The sequence below is a fragment of the Hippopotamus amphibius genome, chromosome 16, assembly GCF_030028045.1.
Source record: "Hippopotamus amphibius kiboko isolate mHipAmp2 chromosome 16, mHipAmp2.hap2, whole genome shotgun sequence".
Lineage (NCBI taxonomy): Eukaryota > Metazoa > Chordata > Mammalia > Artiodactyla > Hippopotamidae > Hippopotamus > Hippopotamus amphibius.
Window position 1 is genome coordinate 34,791,488 of NC_080201.1, and position 12,622 is coordinate 34,804,109.

The window sequence follows — 12,622 nt, forward strand, 5'->3', positions numbered from 1 at the left end:
GGGGCGGCACATGTCCTTCGTGTGGGGGCAGCCGGGAGGAAGGGGAGTGCTAGCCAGCAACGCGGAGAGACGGCCCACCCAGGGCTGCTCTCCACGGGGCAGCACTCCAGGGAGCTCCACTTCCACAGCCCCCAGACCCCGGCACGGGTCCACTGTCCACCACAAGCCTGCCGTGGCCATGCCAGGGACACGGTGGCTCAGCCAGGCCCTGAACGAGGGGGGCCCAGCCCTGCCTCCCCACCCCCCACCCCAAGAACAACAACCCTCCTAGGACGATCCTCAGCTGGCAAGGCCGGACAGGACTGGAAAAGGGGGAGGCGAGAGACCTCCAAGGCGCCCAGGGACAAGCTCAGGCCATCTCGAGGCCTGTCGAGTCCCCTCACCCCCTAGCATCCTTGCCCTCCAGGAGTCCCAGTCTCCAGGGGTCCCACAAACACTCACACGGACCAACACCTACAGCCACAAACACTCATTAAGCCACAAGCAGCAACCTTCCTGGAAACTTCTTGCCTCCTTCTGGGATAGAAACATTCTTAAACCCTGAGCCATGTGTCTGCCAGGCCAGAGGGAATGGCATGGAATTCACCCTTGTGAAGAGAGTCCCAGGGCCCTGAGGGTGAGCTACGCCCTGCGTGAGTGACCTGCCCTGGGGGTCTGGGGAGGTCACGTTTCTCTGCCTCCCCACAACTCTACGCAGCTCTTCAAGTTCAAGGTCACTAGCACTTCCCTCTTAGGGCAGGGAAGCCAGACACTGTCCCTAAAAATTACATGTGTGCTGAAGATCCATCAGTTCTGGGTACAAATGCATCTATGCAGAAGCGGGGCCCGCGGAGAGCAGCTGCAACCTTCGCAGGCCCCACCAGCCACCTCTGCACACGCATCCCTTGGGGGGCCTCACACATGCGAGCCTACAGAAGCCAGAGATGGGCAAGGACCTGCCCACACCTCCGCGTGGTGCGTGCAGCACAGTCATGAGAAGAGCTGAGTGTGGTCTCTGTGCACAGAACAGAAGGTCTGCAAGTCATGTTGCAGGTGAAGCAAAGTTCGTGGGGGGGGGGGGGGTACCACCAACTCAGCAAAGAGGATGGAGTCTTCCCCTCTGCTTACACGCGCACAGACACCTCTGGAAGGAGCACACTCACCACACTGGTCTCCTACGTGTGGCTGCGGACAGGGATGTGCGGAAACCTTTCTATAACACACCCTCCATGCTTTCTGAATTTTCAACTATGGGAATGAATAAAGTCAAGTAAGCACAGGGGAAGTCAGCGTTGCCAGAGAAAACACTGGATGCCCGGTTAACCCTACATGAGACACCTGTACTAAAGCCTTCTCCCTTGTTCATCTGGAACACGAGTCTGACTGGGCGTCTGCAGTCCTACCTGCTGACCAGGCAGCCCTGCAGGTGGGTTAGAGGGCTACACCTGCCGCCACCTTGGGGTCAAGGGCTCTGCCTCATTCGTTCACAAGCTACCCGGGCCCCTGCTCTGTACCAGGCATTGTTCCAGGACCGGGGGTTACAGCCCGGGGAAGAGGGACCCCCACCCTGAGCCTGCTCGCGTGGAGCGCACACTAACAGTAAACAGTAGAAAGGCTAAACAGGAGCGTTTGGGACAGAGGGAAGAGGGCTCTGGGCTGGGGCGGGGGGAAGCAGTGACAAAGGTCCTGCACTGGAAAGAACCTGGCAGTGGAGGGACAGGAGGCTGCGGAGAAAGGAAGGTGTGTCACAGAAGTGGGTGGTCAGAGGTGCGGGTACAGGGTGAGGGGCTGGGTGGTATCCACGATGGTGGGCTTGGAGCAGCCCCAAGGTACCAGGAGGGGTTCGCCTGGATGCTAACTCAGCATGGCTGGCCCACCGAGGGCGCCCCCGGAACGTCAGTAGAATGAAGCCAGAGGGGGTCGGGAAAGGTTCCCAGGCCGGCCCTCAGCTCCCCCGGAGACTGGCCGCCGGGCCAGCCCTGAGAACAGCCAAGGCCAGAGCGAGAGGCAGCTGGAAAGAGCCAGCCACAGCTGACATTCTTGAGCAAGCCCCAAGGATGATTCACTGAGGGCCCAGATGAGCTCGCCTCCCGCGGGCGGGAAAGAACGGCCCCTGCAGGCACAGGCAGGCTGGGGGCAGGACCCGGACCCACCGCCCAGAAGCAGCCCCACAGCCTCTCCCCCACCACGGGGTCCTGAAGAAAGCGGGGCCGACAGAGAACACAGAGGCAGCAGCCGGGCAGCCGGACACAGCGGGTCAGAACCCAGGACACACGGAGGCTCCTGCCTGTGGCCCCCTGGCCCCTCCTTGCTTCCTGACTCCCATCCAAGGCATGTTTTTAAAATGTGTCTTTTGAAAATCTGGGAGATTGGTGACAACCTCATGAAAAATAAACTAACAGTGACTATTATTTCTAGAAAGTTTATGACGCACCCAGTTGACGGTGAGAGCTTTACTCAGATTAGCTTGAGGTAGGCACCGAGGCCCAGGGAAGTCGTCCCTTGGGGCCTAGAACGTAGCTGGTGCCGGGGCACTCACTCCTGCCCCGGGCAGGCCCCCCCTCTCCTTCCACGCGGTCCGTCCCCGCAGTGGGGGGAGGGGCGGGGCGGAACCCGGCTCCCCAGCACAGCCCCACCCCCCCCACCCCCCGGCCGGCCGCAGCGCAGTCTCATACCCGGGGGTCGATGACCAGGTAGGTGCGGATGTTCATCTCTTTCAGGTAGGGGTCCCGCTGCTGTCCGTGCCCGTCCTCCACCTCATACGCCTTGTCCAGGTGGTTCAGCGTCGCCTCTGTGATGTGCACCCGGCTGGAGGGGACCCGAGTCAGACAGCAGCAGGGCCAGAGCGGGCAGGCCCCCGCCCCGGGGCGCACAGCGGGCAGGGCTGAGTAGGCCAGAGCCCAGGCCAGCTCCCCCCACTTTCAGCTCACTGACTCCGTCTCTGACCCCGTGCTGACCCCCCACCACTGCAGCCCAGAGTCAGCTCCCGGCCTCGGACCCTGCCGCCATCTGGCCGAGCCTCACCCGGGGACTCCCGCTGCCTCCATCCTGTTGGCCAGGGACACGTCGTGGGACCACACGTCGTACTGCCACTTGCGCAGCCCGATGACGCCACACAGCACGTTCCCCGAGTGTATGCCCACGCGCATGCTGATGTCCACGCCTGTGGCCTCCCGCACCTGCCTGGGGCAGAGGCCAGTCACCCCACCCCAGCCAGGGCTGCTGGAGGGGCCCTAAAGCCTAGCACAGGCTCAAGGTCCCTGATACGGGCTGTGGCGTGGGGGCAGAGCAAGGCTGTGGGGAGCGTACGTGAACAAGGCGCGTCCGGCCCGCAGAAGAGAACGTTCTCAGCCTGAGGGGCTACCTCTTTGCAAGGGAATGAGCCCCCGTCTCTAGGAGTGTGGCTGCCCCCAAGCTCAAAGGCTATTAAAAGGAGGAAGAATTCCAACTGTCGCTGGTCACGACGGCTCATGCGGAAGGCCCTCAGACACTATCACTGGGTGTGACCCTGCCTGGCAGCCCCAGCTGCAGGGGGATCCAGACATGACCCCAAACCCAGCAGAAACAAAGACCATGGGGCCAGCCTTGGGGTGTCTTATACACCTCTCATCTCTGGGAAACAGGAGCACTGGGAGCTGCTAGTACCGCTTAGTACAAGGAGCCCAAACTCAGAGTTCCCGGGGGGCACAAGGCACCCCCAACATGAGCAGGGCCTCCAGATCCCTCTGCCACGCGGGGGAGGATCTGGGAAGCAGCCGGTGCTGTGTGCCCACCACAGGGCTGGGGATGGACCGAGCCTGCGGCGGTCCAAGCCAGAGGGAACAGAGGGTCCCACACAACCTCCACGTGCTCCAGGGAGGGAAGGGAGCCCCGGGGGTGTGGCACCAGCCCGAGGTCACGCAGGCGGTGACACAGAGCCAGGCTATGACCTGGACCCCTGACTCCCTGGCAGAGTTTTTTTCTGGTGAGACTTCACGGGGAGGACACGCTGGAGCTGGCTTTTCCCAGAAGCTGTGTACTGCCAGGCAGCCCAGCCACGCCCTGCCCTGCCCCGAACGCTGGTCCATTTGGCCAAGTCTGCCTGGCCCTCCACCCCCACGGACCTCCAGCACAGACCACGGCTGCTCACGGGGAGAGCCTCGTGGGGAGCTGGATGCTAGGCTGGGGGTCCCCCTGCAGCTCTGAGGGCGGGTCCCCCATCTCCAGGGTCTTCACGCGGGGAGCAGGAAGCAGACGGAGGCCTGGAGTCGGACCCTGCATCTGCCAGCTCCCCTGCTGCTGCGAAGGCTCGGTCTCGGGAGAAACGGAGCCCAGCTGCCCATCCTCATGGCCCTCAGCTGAGCACCTAAGACTCTCTGGGATGCGGAGTCCCAACGCGCCCAGCGGGAGGGATGCAAACACACTGCTGAGTGGTCCAGGTAAGCCTCCCGCACCCCTGGAGCCTCAGTTTCCTCACCTACAAAGCAGGGACAACGCGTCCCCGGCGTGCCCTGGGGAGCAGGAGGGGCCCGCCGTGGGAACAGGCCCCGGTGCCCTGGGCCTGCCCACGGTACCTACTTGATGGCCTCACACATGTCCAGCCCCATCTTCACACAGTTGCGGGCGTGGCTGGGCAGGGACACGGGCAAGCCCGACACGCAGTAGTAGCAGTCCCCCAGGATCTTGATCCGCATGCACTCGTTGGCCTGCAGGGCAAGGCAGAGGCCTGGTCAGCAGATGGCCCGGGGGCCAGGGAGCAGGCCTGTCGGCCACCTCCCCACACCCTCCAGAGTCAGCCAGGCTCCCTTCTGGCCAGGGGCTTTCTTCCGGGGCACCAGCCACCAGCAGCCGCCTCTGGGCCTGGCAAAAGGACTGGGGGCACAGGGGCTCTGCAGGAGGAACCCCGAGCAGGTGTCAGGGATGAAAGCAAGCATTACCAAGGGCGGCCGCCTGAGGGCCTCTAGGGAGGTGCTACCTTTGCTTCATTCATCCATGCAATGTGTGCGCATCTACCGAGGGCCCCACCCTGCCCCAGACAGTGGGACACGGCAGTGGGCAAAACAGAAAACAATCCCTGCAGCCAGTGGCAGAGCTGGACACTAAACCAGATAAACGAAATCTACACACACCCATGACGATAAGCGCTATGGAGAAAAATGAGGAATGGGAGGGAAGAGGAAGTTCCCGGGAGGCCAGAGAAGGCCTCTCAGCGAACATTCAAGCAAAGTCATAAAGGAACAGGGGGAGGAAACAACGCCAGGATCTGGAGGAAGAGCATTCTGGGCAGAAGGAAGCAGCACGTGCAAAGATCCCGAGGCCAGAAAGCTGTGTGAGACGGAGCACAGCAGCCCGTGTGGGTGAAGCGCAGAAAGCAGAGGAGACGAGGACAGAGCGGCGGCGGGCGCCATGAGCTCTGGGGTCAGCAGGTACCAAGGCAACCCGAGAGACGGCTGTGCTACTAGGGATGCAGGGTTTAGGGAGGGCGGAGAGAGGGTGGGGTCACGTAGGAAAATGCCCATGGAGGGGCAGGGGAGGCCCAAGCAGGCTGTCCGGGGTTCCATCTGAGGTGGTGCTACAGCTACTTGACCCTCCATAAGCCCTCAGCAAAGGCGGCCACAGTATCAAGGCCTTGGGGGCGGGCTTTTAGGGAACAGGAAGGAGGAGCTGCCTACTGGGCTCCGGTCTACTCCCCATCCCACCCTCTACAGAGGCCCCAGCACCCAGCCTTGCCCCAGCACCCTCCCGCAGGGTCCCAGAGGGCTGGCTCCTAGAACCAGGGTGCCCTCTGTCTCCAGATCCAGTGCCCACTCTCTGGCATGCCCACCAGGCCTGGGGGTGACCCCCCGGCGCCAATGACCAGGCCAGGCACCATCCCTCCCTCGAGGTTCCCTACCAGCTAGGCCTCGTGAGCCGTCCCCTCCTCAGCCCTCCTCCGATGACCCATCTGAGTGTGTGCCAGCTGCTCCCTGCTGGGCCCCGCCTGGCACACGCTGAGTTCTGACTGGCCTGGCGGAGGCAAGTGAGGACACTGCTTTCCTAGAAAGCAGCAGAAGCTTGGCGAGGGCCGGGACACCCAGGCATGGGCTCAGGGCGCCGCTGCCCTTATCTCCTTCAGGGCCGGGCTGGGTCCAGCCCCGCTGTCAGGGATGCCGGGCTGGGTCCAGCCCCGCTGTCAGGGATTTACCGGAGGCCACGTTCCCCAGGCTGCTCCTCCCAGCGCCCCTGACACTTACAAACTGGAGAAGCTGTGCGACTGTGGGGGGGGCGGAAGGTGCCTGAGCCCAGATGCGGTGCGGACATCTCTAAGAGCAGGCCCTCGCCCTCGCCAGGAGGTTACAGTTCTGGAATCTGATTGCTGATAGCAGAAAAGGCTGGGACCAGCCCTGCCTGCTGTGTCTGCCCAGGGACTGGACGCTGTGGCCTGAAGCCTGGCACCTGCCATAGCCTCCCTCTGCTCATCTGTAAAGTGAGGCTGCCTCCTGGGCCTGCCACGGAAGGCGGGCTGTGTCCTAAATGGCCAGGGCAGGTCCTTGGCTCTGTGGCAGGGAAAGAGCCAGCTGTGGCCTTGTGTAGTGAGGACGGAGCCTGGGTCCACATAAGGCCCAACCTCTAGGAACCCCCACCAGGAGAAATCATGACGGAAGCTCCTGAAGGAAGGCTCCTGGACAAACAGACCTTCAGAGTCACTGAGTCCACAGTACCCAGGGGCGACAGTTCTCCAGAGCAGCCCTGGCTACTGATGGCCAACTATAGCTTGGTTACCTCCTGTGATGGGAAGCTCATTCTCTGAGATGGCGCCCACTCCTGGTGAGGCAGTCGCTCCCAAGACTGAGCAGCTCTTCCTAGCGTGGGACCAGAACCTGCCTCCCAGCAAGTTCTAAACCACTGATTCTCTGCACATGGAGTCACCCCGGAGGCTCTTAAAAACTCTCATGGGTGTAGGCATGGGTACTGGTGTTTTATTTAAGCTTTTCATGTGATTCACACATGCAGCCTGGATGGAGAGCCACTGCCCTAAATCTTACACCTGAGTCTTTACTCAGTGGCCACCACTTTCAGGACGTCGTGCTGACCACTGGAAGCAGGGCTGGGCACTCCCCAGTCCCGCCCCCTGCACCCTTCTCCCAACCGCACAGCACAGAGGCCGGGAGCAACCTGAGGGCAGCCAGGGCTGCTACTCAGCAGGTCTCTGGACCACATGGTAAATTCATGAATAACGGAGGCTCCTCCACACCCTACCCCACCCCCACACACCCCCAGAGCTGGGTGCTGCTCGTGAAGACAAAACAGTGAGACCTCAGCTCAGCCCTGTTTGGTCTCCAGACCCCTCCCGCCTTGGCTGCACCCTGGAGACTCTCCTTGCCCAATGCCCTCCCTGCTTGGCACCTGCTATACTCAAGGGTCCTCAGGTCAAGTTCCACTCCTCACCTCAGCCCTCAAGTCCCTGCATGTCTGACCCTGTGACCATGCTCCTGGCCAGCACACTGTCTCCCACCCACCCCGAGCCGCCTTCATTGCATGCGCACACAGAGCTGTCTTTCTACTCTAGGCTTTTGTATATGCTGTTCCCTCTTCCCCTAACACTGTTCCTTTCCTCTTCAGTTTCTTTTTCGGTTTCTCAAACCTTAATGTGCAGACTACTCACCTGGGAACTTATCAAAAGGCAGATTCTGAGTGAGGCCTGGCATTCCACAGTCTCCCATGCTCCCAGTTGAGGCTGAGGCTGCTGACCTTGCGTAGTGAGGATGGAGCCATCTCCTCCTCCAGGCAGCCTTCCAGAGCCCCCCTCTGAACTCGAGAAGCCCAGTGCATTCCCCAGTGTGTACTGACAGTCTCCCCAGACACCTCACACTCTGGGATCTGGGATACAGGATCCTGGCTCAACCTCTACTTTGACCATGGGGCCCTCGGAAGCTTTGCTGACTGAATGCTAAGATTCAGCCCAGGCCTCCCCATGCCCATCTCAGCACAGCACTGGACAAAGGACACCCCGTGGATGTGGTAAGAAGGGCTCTTGACTTTACCATCAGCAGAGAGGAGGCAGCACGGGCCAGTGGGCTCACCTTGGCGATCTGGTCAAACTTGCCGAAGAGCTCGTTCAGCACCACCACCAGCTCTTTGGGGGAGCAGTCGCTGGCCAGCTGCGTGAAGCCCACGATGTCAGCATAGAGGATGCTGGAGGTGGGGTGGGGCCAGAAGGAGGGTCAGGGTCAAGGGCCCCTGAGCATCCGCCAGCCCCGCACTCAATCACCGCTGCGAGCCCTCTACCTCCACAGGGATGGGAGAGCAGCTCCGGCCACGAGGTCGATTTAAAGCTCCAGAGGCTTCACATCAAAGCAAAATGGGGCAAGCCCCAGTTTGCAGGGCCCATCTGGAACCCCCAGCCCCTTTAGAGCCCTCACTGCAGGTGACTGAATGGCGCCCTTACAGGTGGATCTGTAGGCACCTGGGAACTCCTCTCCTTCCCCATACCTGGATCTCACCTCTGCAGACTTCAGAACTAAAGCCCTGGTAAGATGCGACTGCTTGCTCCTCCCAGCTGAACTCCACACCCAGCGCTTTCACACATCTACTCCTCACATGGCCCTTGTAGGCCCCTCATTCTACAGATGAGCAAACTGAGGCCCAGGAAGATTAAGACTTGCTGGGAAGCCAGAGCTGCATTTTGCACCACATCTCCCAGCTGCCAAGTCTGCAGTCCTGGACTACCCACAACCCAGAGGCCGTGGGCCAGCCTCAGGGTAACGCTCAGCCGGCAGGCGGAGGACCAGGATGGAGCCCACAGCATCCCCATCTACGCCTTCCTCAGCTCAGCGTCATTCAGTAAGGCTCTGCAGCCCCTTCAGATCAGTCAAAGGCAGTGTCAAAACCGGGGGGCCCTTGACAGTCACCTGGGGGCTTCACCTGCTTTTGGGGGGGGGCCTGTGCCTCTTTGAGAGTCATCTGAAAAGACCGCTTTCTTCCCAGCAGTCACATGTGTGCGCAGTTTAACAATTTTAGGGGGCAGTGGATCTCCCCCAACGCTGGTCTAACCTGCTCCCACCCCCAGGGGAACACATGGGGAGACTGAGGCCGGGCAGGGGCCTGGGCCTCCAGGTAGGAGGACAGGGGCCACCTGCTGGGAACTCCCTGGGAGACACCGTGCACACGGCCCGGCCAGCCGCCCACCTGACGTTCTGGTGCCGCTTGACGTAGAGGCTGTGGAAGTTGTTGTCGGGCATGTAGCGGCGGTCCCCGCGCTCCTTGAGCCGCTCGATGATGGCCAGCTTCATGCCCATGGAGATGTGGGCAGGCAGCACGGACAGCAGCAGGTTCTCCTGGCACACGGGACACAGGAGGGGTGGCATCATGCCCCAGGCCTCTGTCCTCTCTGCCCACCACGCCCCCGCATCGCCGCTGGCCTAGGTCCCGCCACCAACATGATGGACACACACCCTGCCTTGTCCCCAGCAGCCCCTGGGGTGACACTGGCATGGGTGTCCAGCCAGATGCCCCACGTACATGCTGTCCAGTGAGCACATCTCAGAGAAAGGCCGCAGGGTGTGGGGCCTGGGGGACGGCTTGCGGACGGGGGGCGGGGGACGGCTGTGATTCCAAGGGGAGGCGGGTCCCCACCTGCTGGCGCTTCTCAATGCGCAGCTTATGACGGATCTGGATGCACTTCATGGTGTAGATGAAGAGGTCACGGGAGGCATCCTGCATCTGGTGCTTGTGGAAGGCTCCCGTGAAGTTCCCGCACAGGAAGACCACAGCATTGGCCAGCAGCTGCAGGCAGGCCATGGCGGGCTCAGCATCAGGCCTCGCCCGTGCCCCCGGACACCTGCCCTCCTGGTGGGCTCGTGACGGCACCCCCTCCCCTGGGCTCCCAACCTTCTCGGGCTGCAGCCTCCGTGGGGCAGGCGGGCAGGCAGGGAAACTGAGGCTCAGACAGGGGCTGGTCTCCTAGTGAGTCGCTGTGACCACAGGACCAGGACTCAGGCCTATCTTGGCATCCGCCAGGCACTCCCCCATGCAGAAGAGCTCAGGCCCCAGACACCAGAGAAGCCAGCCACTTCCAGGGAGGCAGGAACACGTCCCCTCACAGAGCCCAGAGCCCAGGGGGAATGCCAAGGACAGCTGCGGAAGGCACAGCGCCAGGCTGGCTGCCCGGAGCTCTGGCCTCCGCCTCCCAGACCAGACACCAGGCCTGGTCAGAAGGAAAACACATCTGTACATCACCACTAACTGTTCATAATCACTCAACACAAAGATGCAAGACAGGCTGTCCAACCCTATTTAGATGTGGCTCTGGAGTGAACGGGTGAAAGCTCGGGAACAGGGCCTCACCCAGCAACAGTGCACTGGACCCAGGAAGGAGGCCCGAGGGTCAGGGCTCGAGGGAGGGGCCGAGCCTCTGGGGTGCCCTAGGCCAGCACAGAAAAGGCTGCAGGGCAGGGCACCTGCTGACTTGGACAAAGCCTGGCCTTGAGGCCACCTGTCAGCAAACACCTCTATCTCCAAGGCTTCCAGCTCACCCACTCCAGCCTTGGCTGACCTCAGCCCAAAGCAAATCCCCACCCGAGGCCTTAGCCGACCCCACGCCCAGACCCCCGCGCGCCCCTCACCTGCAGCCCCACCGGGACGCTGGGCGTGGTGAAGGCCTCCATCAGAAAGCCGAGCACGAGGAGGTGGGAGGTGCTGGAGACGAGCCCGGCCACGACAGCCCCCCGTGTGCTGAAGGGTAGCAGCGTGTACACCACGAAGACCACGAACAGGAAGAAGGGCATCTGCACAGAGCGCGTCATGAGCACGGTTGCCATGCCGCCCCCACCCACGGCTCAGCGTGGGGTCCCTCCGCAGCCTCGGCTAATGGGGACGGCCCCGGAAGCCTGAACGCTGAGGCTAGGCCCCTGGCACCCTCTGCCCTCAGGTCAACCCCTTCCCCAACGCTGTGTGGTGAGAGGCAGTGACAGACACACAATAGAACAAGAAAAAAATCAAAATCTGCCCAGCCGGCATCATTTCCTACAAGCTGATTTACCATCTGGGGCCAAGGCTGAGCCTCTACCACCCTCGTGACCCAGGGAGCTCTCGCCTGGCACCCACTGCCCACAGCTCTCCCTCCTCAGGAGTGGTAACTCCTGGAAGGCTGGGCAGGGCCCGCTCACCCGCCACCCCCAGCAGCACAGCCCCACCGGCCCAGTCCGCTCTCAGAGCCGAGCGGGCCACTGCTGCTCCCGCCTGCCTGCGTCCGCCCCTTCTGGGAGCTGCACCCTCCCCAGAGCTGCCCATCTGCATGGCTTCCGTGAGCCTCACCCCACCCCGATCACAGGACCCAGCCCCACTTGTCAGAGGGGCCAGCCCCTGGGGACAGGGACCATCCAGGGCTGGGCCCGTGACCCGGGCCAGCCAGTGCTACTCCAGCTGGCTGGGCAAGGGCTGTCTCTTGCGGCTGGCCCGGGCAGGCCGGTGGCGCGGCAGCCTGCAGGTGCTGCAGCCCTCTCTGTCCCACGCCGGGGGTGGCCTGACAGGGCACGAAACAGCACAGAGGAAAGTGGAGCCGAGAGAATGCAGGATCTGGTCCTGTTGCAGCCCCAGACGGACCCCAGGGCCTCTCCTGACACAGGAGCCAACGCGTGCCTTTCTGCCTCTTTGAGTTGGAGATGTGGCGTTTCCAGAAACGCCACAGCCAGACATTCAAGTGGACCCTCTTCCCACCTCACCCCCATCTCACCAGCGCAGAGCTGAGAGAAGAAGATCAGCCCAGGGCCCATTCTCAGTCACAGAAGCACAGCCCAGAGAGAGGGAAGGGCCCGTGGCTGGCACACCCAGCGCAGGCCCCATCTCCAGAAGGGACCTGATGCCCAGAGAGGGCAGGAGCTACCGAGTGCGCAGCTGGCTGGCGGTGCCCAACCCCCAGGGCCACCGGCACCCCCCGCCCTATTACCTGCTCCCAGGCACAGGCCTCCTTCATCCATGAGTCAAACACCAGCACGTAGCCCAGCGTCAGAAGGCAGGCCCAGATGAGCAGCGCCGAGGCCCTGAGCCACCAGCGGACGAGGCACTCAACGTACACGAGCGCGTAGAGAACCACGAACACAGCAAGCGTGAAGAACGCCGTCCCCAGGACAGCCTGGTGCCTGGAGTGGTCCTGGGCGGGGCAAACATGCACAGAAATGCCAGAACTCTCCCCAGCAGGGTGCCACCTCCTGCAGGAGGCCTGATGGGTGAACCTGTCCAGTCTGCCCTAAGCAAGGTCCCCTGTGGCTTCCTCCAGGGGGGTGGGTTCCATCCTCCCTCTAAACATCAGGTTCTTTCCTACCTCAGGCCTTCACCACCACCTTTCCCCAGTCGCTTGTGGGGCCCTAAGCACCCTCCCCAGCCCAGTCCTGGGATGGTCTCACTGCCACCCCTCCCCCGCAGGCCTCCTCCGGGTCCCCAGGGGCTCTGTGCGCACCTGCAGGCCACAGGCACAAGAGCACAGAAGCAAAGCTGCGGAAAGTCTCCTGGGGGAGATGCCACTGCTCCTAACTCTTAAAGAATGAATGGACGTTTGGAAATAATGACCAAAGGCATCCCAGATGGGAAGAGCCTGAGGAGAGGTTCAGAAGCGCGACACTGGGCAGGCTAACAGGGAAGACGACTCACAGCTGGACCGCACCTGGTTTCCCCCAGCGGCCCCTAA

General features: G+C 62.3%; 1 protein-coding gene across 13 annotated transcripts in view; it reads right to left on the reverse strand.

The window, feature by feature from the left end:
- The window catches only part of ADCY7 (adenylate cyclase 7), a 61,204-nt gene that overhangs the window by 14,068 nt on the left and 34,514 nt on the right, over positions 1-12,622 (reverse strand). For 10 of the 13 annotated variants that reach the window (XM_057713055.1, XM_057713050.1, XM_057713051.1 and 7 more), the window contains 8 exons: positions 11,885-12,088; positions 10,563-10,724; positions 9,574-9,723; positions 9,127-9,275; positions 8,022-8,133; positions 4,537-4,664; positions 3,004-3,162; positions 2,655-2,787 (listed from right to left, as the gene is read on the reverse strand). In XM_057713055.1, the coding sequence (XP_057569038.1) occupies positions 2,655-2,787; positions 3,004-3,162; positions 4,537-4,664; positions 8,022-8,133; positions 9,127-9,275; positions 9,574-9,723; positions 10,563-10,724; positions 11,885-12,088 (1,197 nt within the window). The remainder of the gene's footprint in view (positions 1-2,654; positions 2,788-3,003; positions 3,163-4,536; positions 4,665-8,021; positions 8,134-9,126; positions 9,276-9,573; positions 9,724-10,562; positions 10,725-11,884; positions 12,089-12,622) is intronic. The other 3 variants (XM_057713057.1, XM_057713060.1, XM_057713058.1) reach the window with 3 other exon arrangements.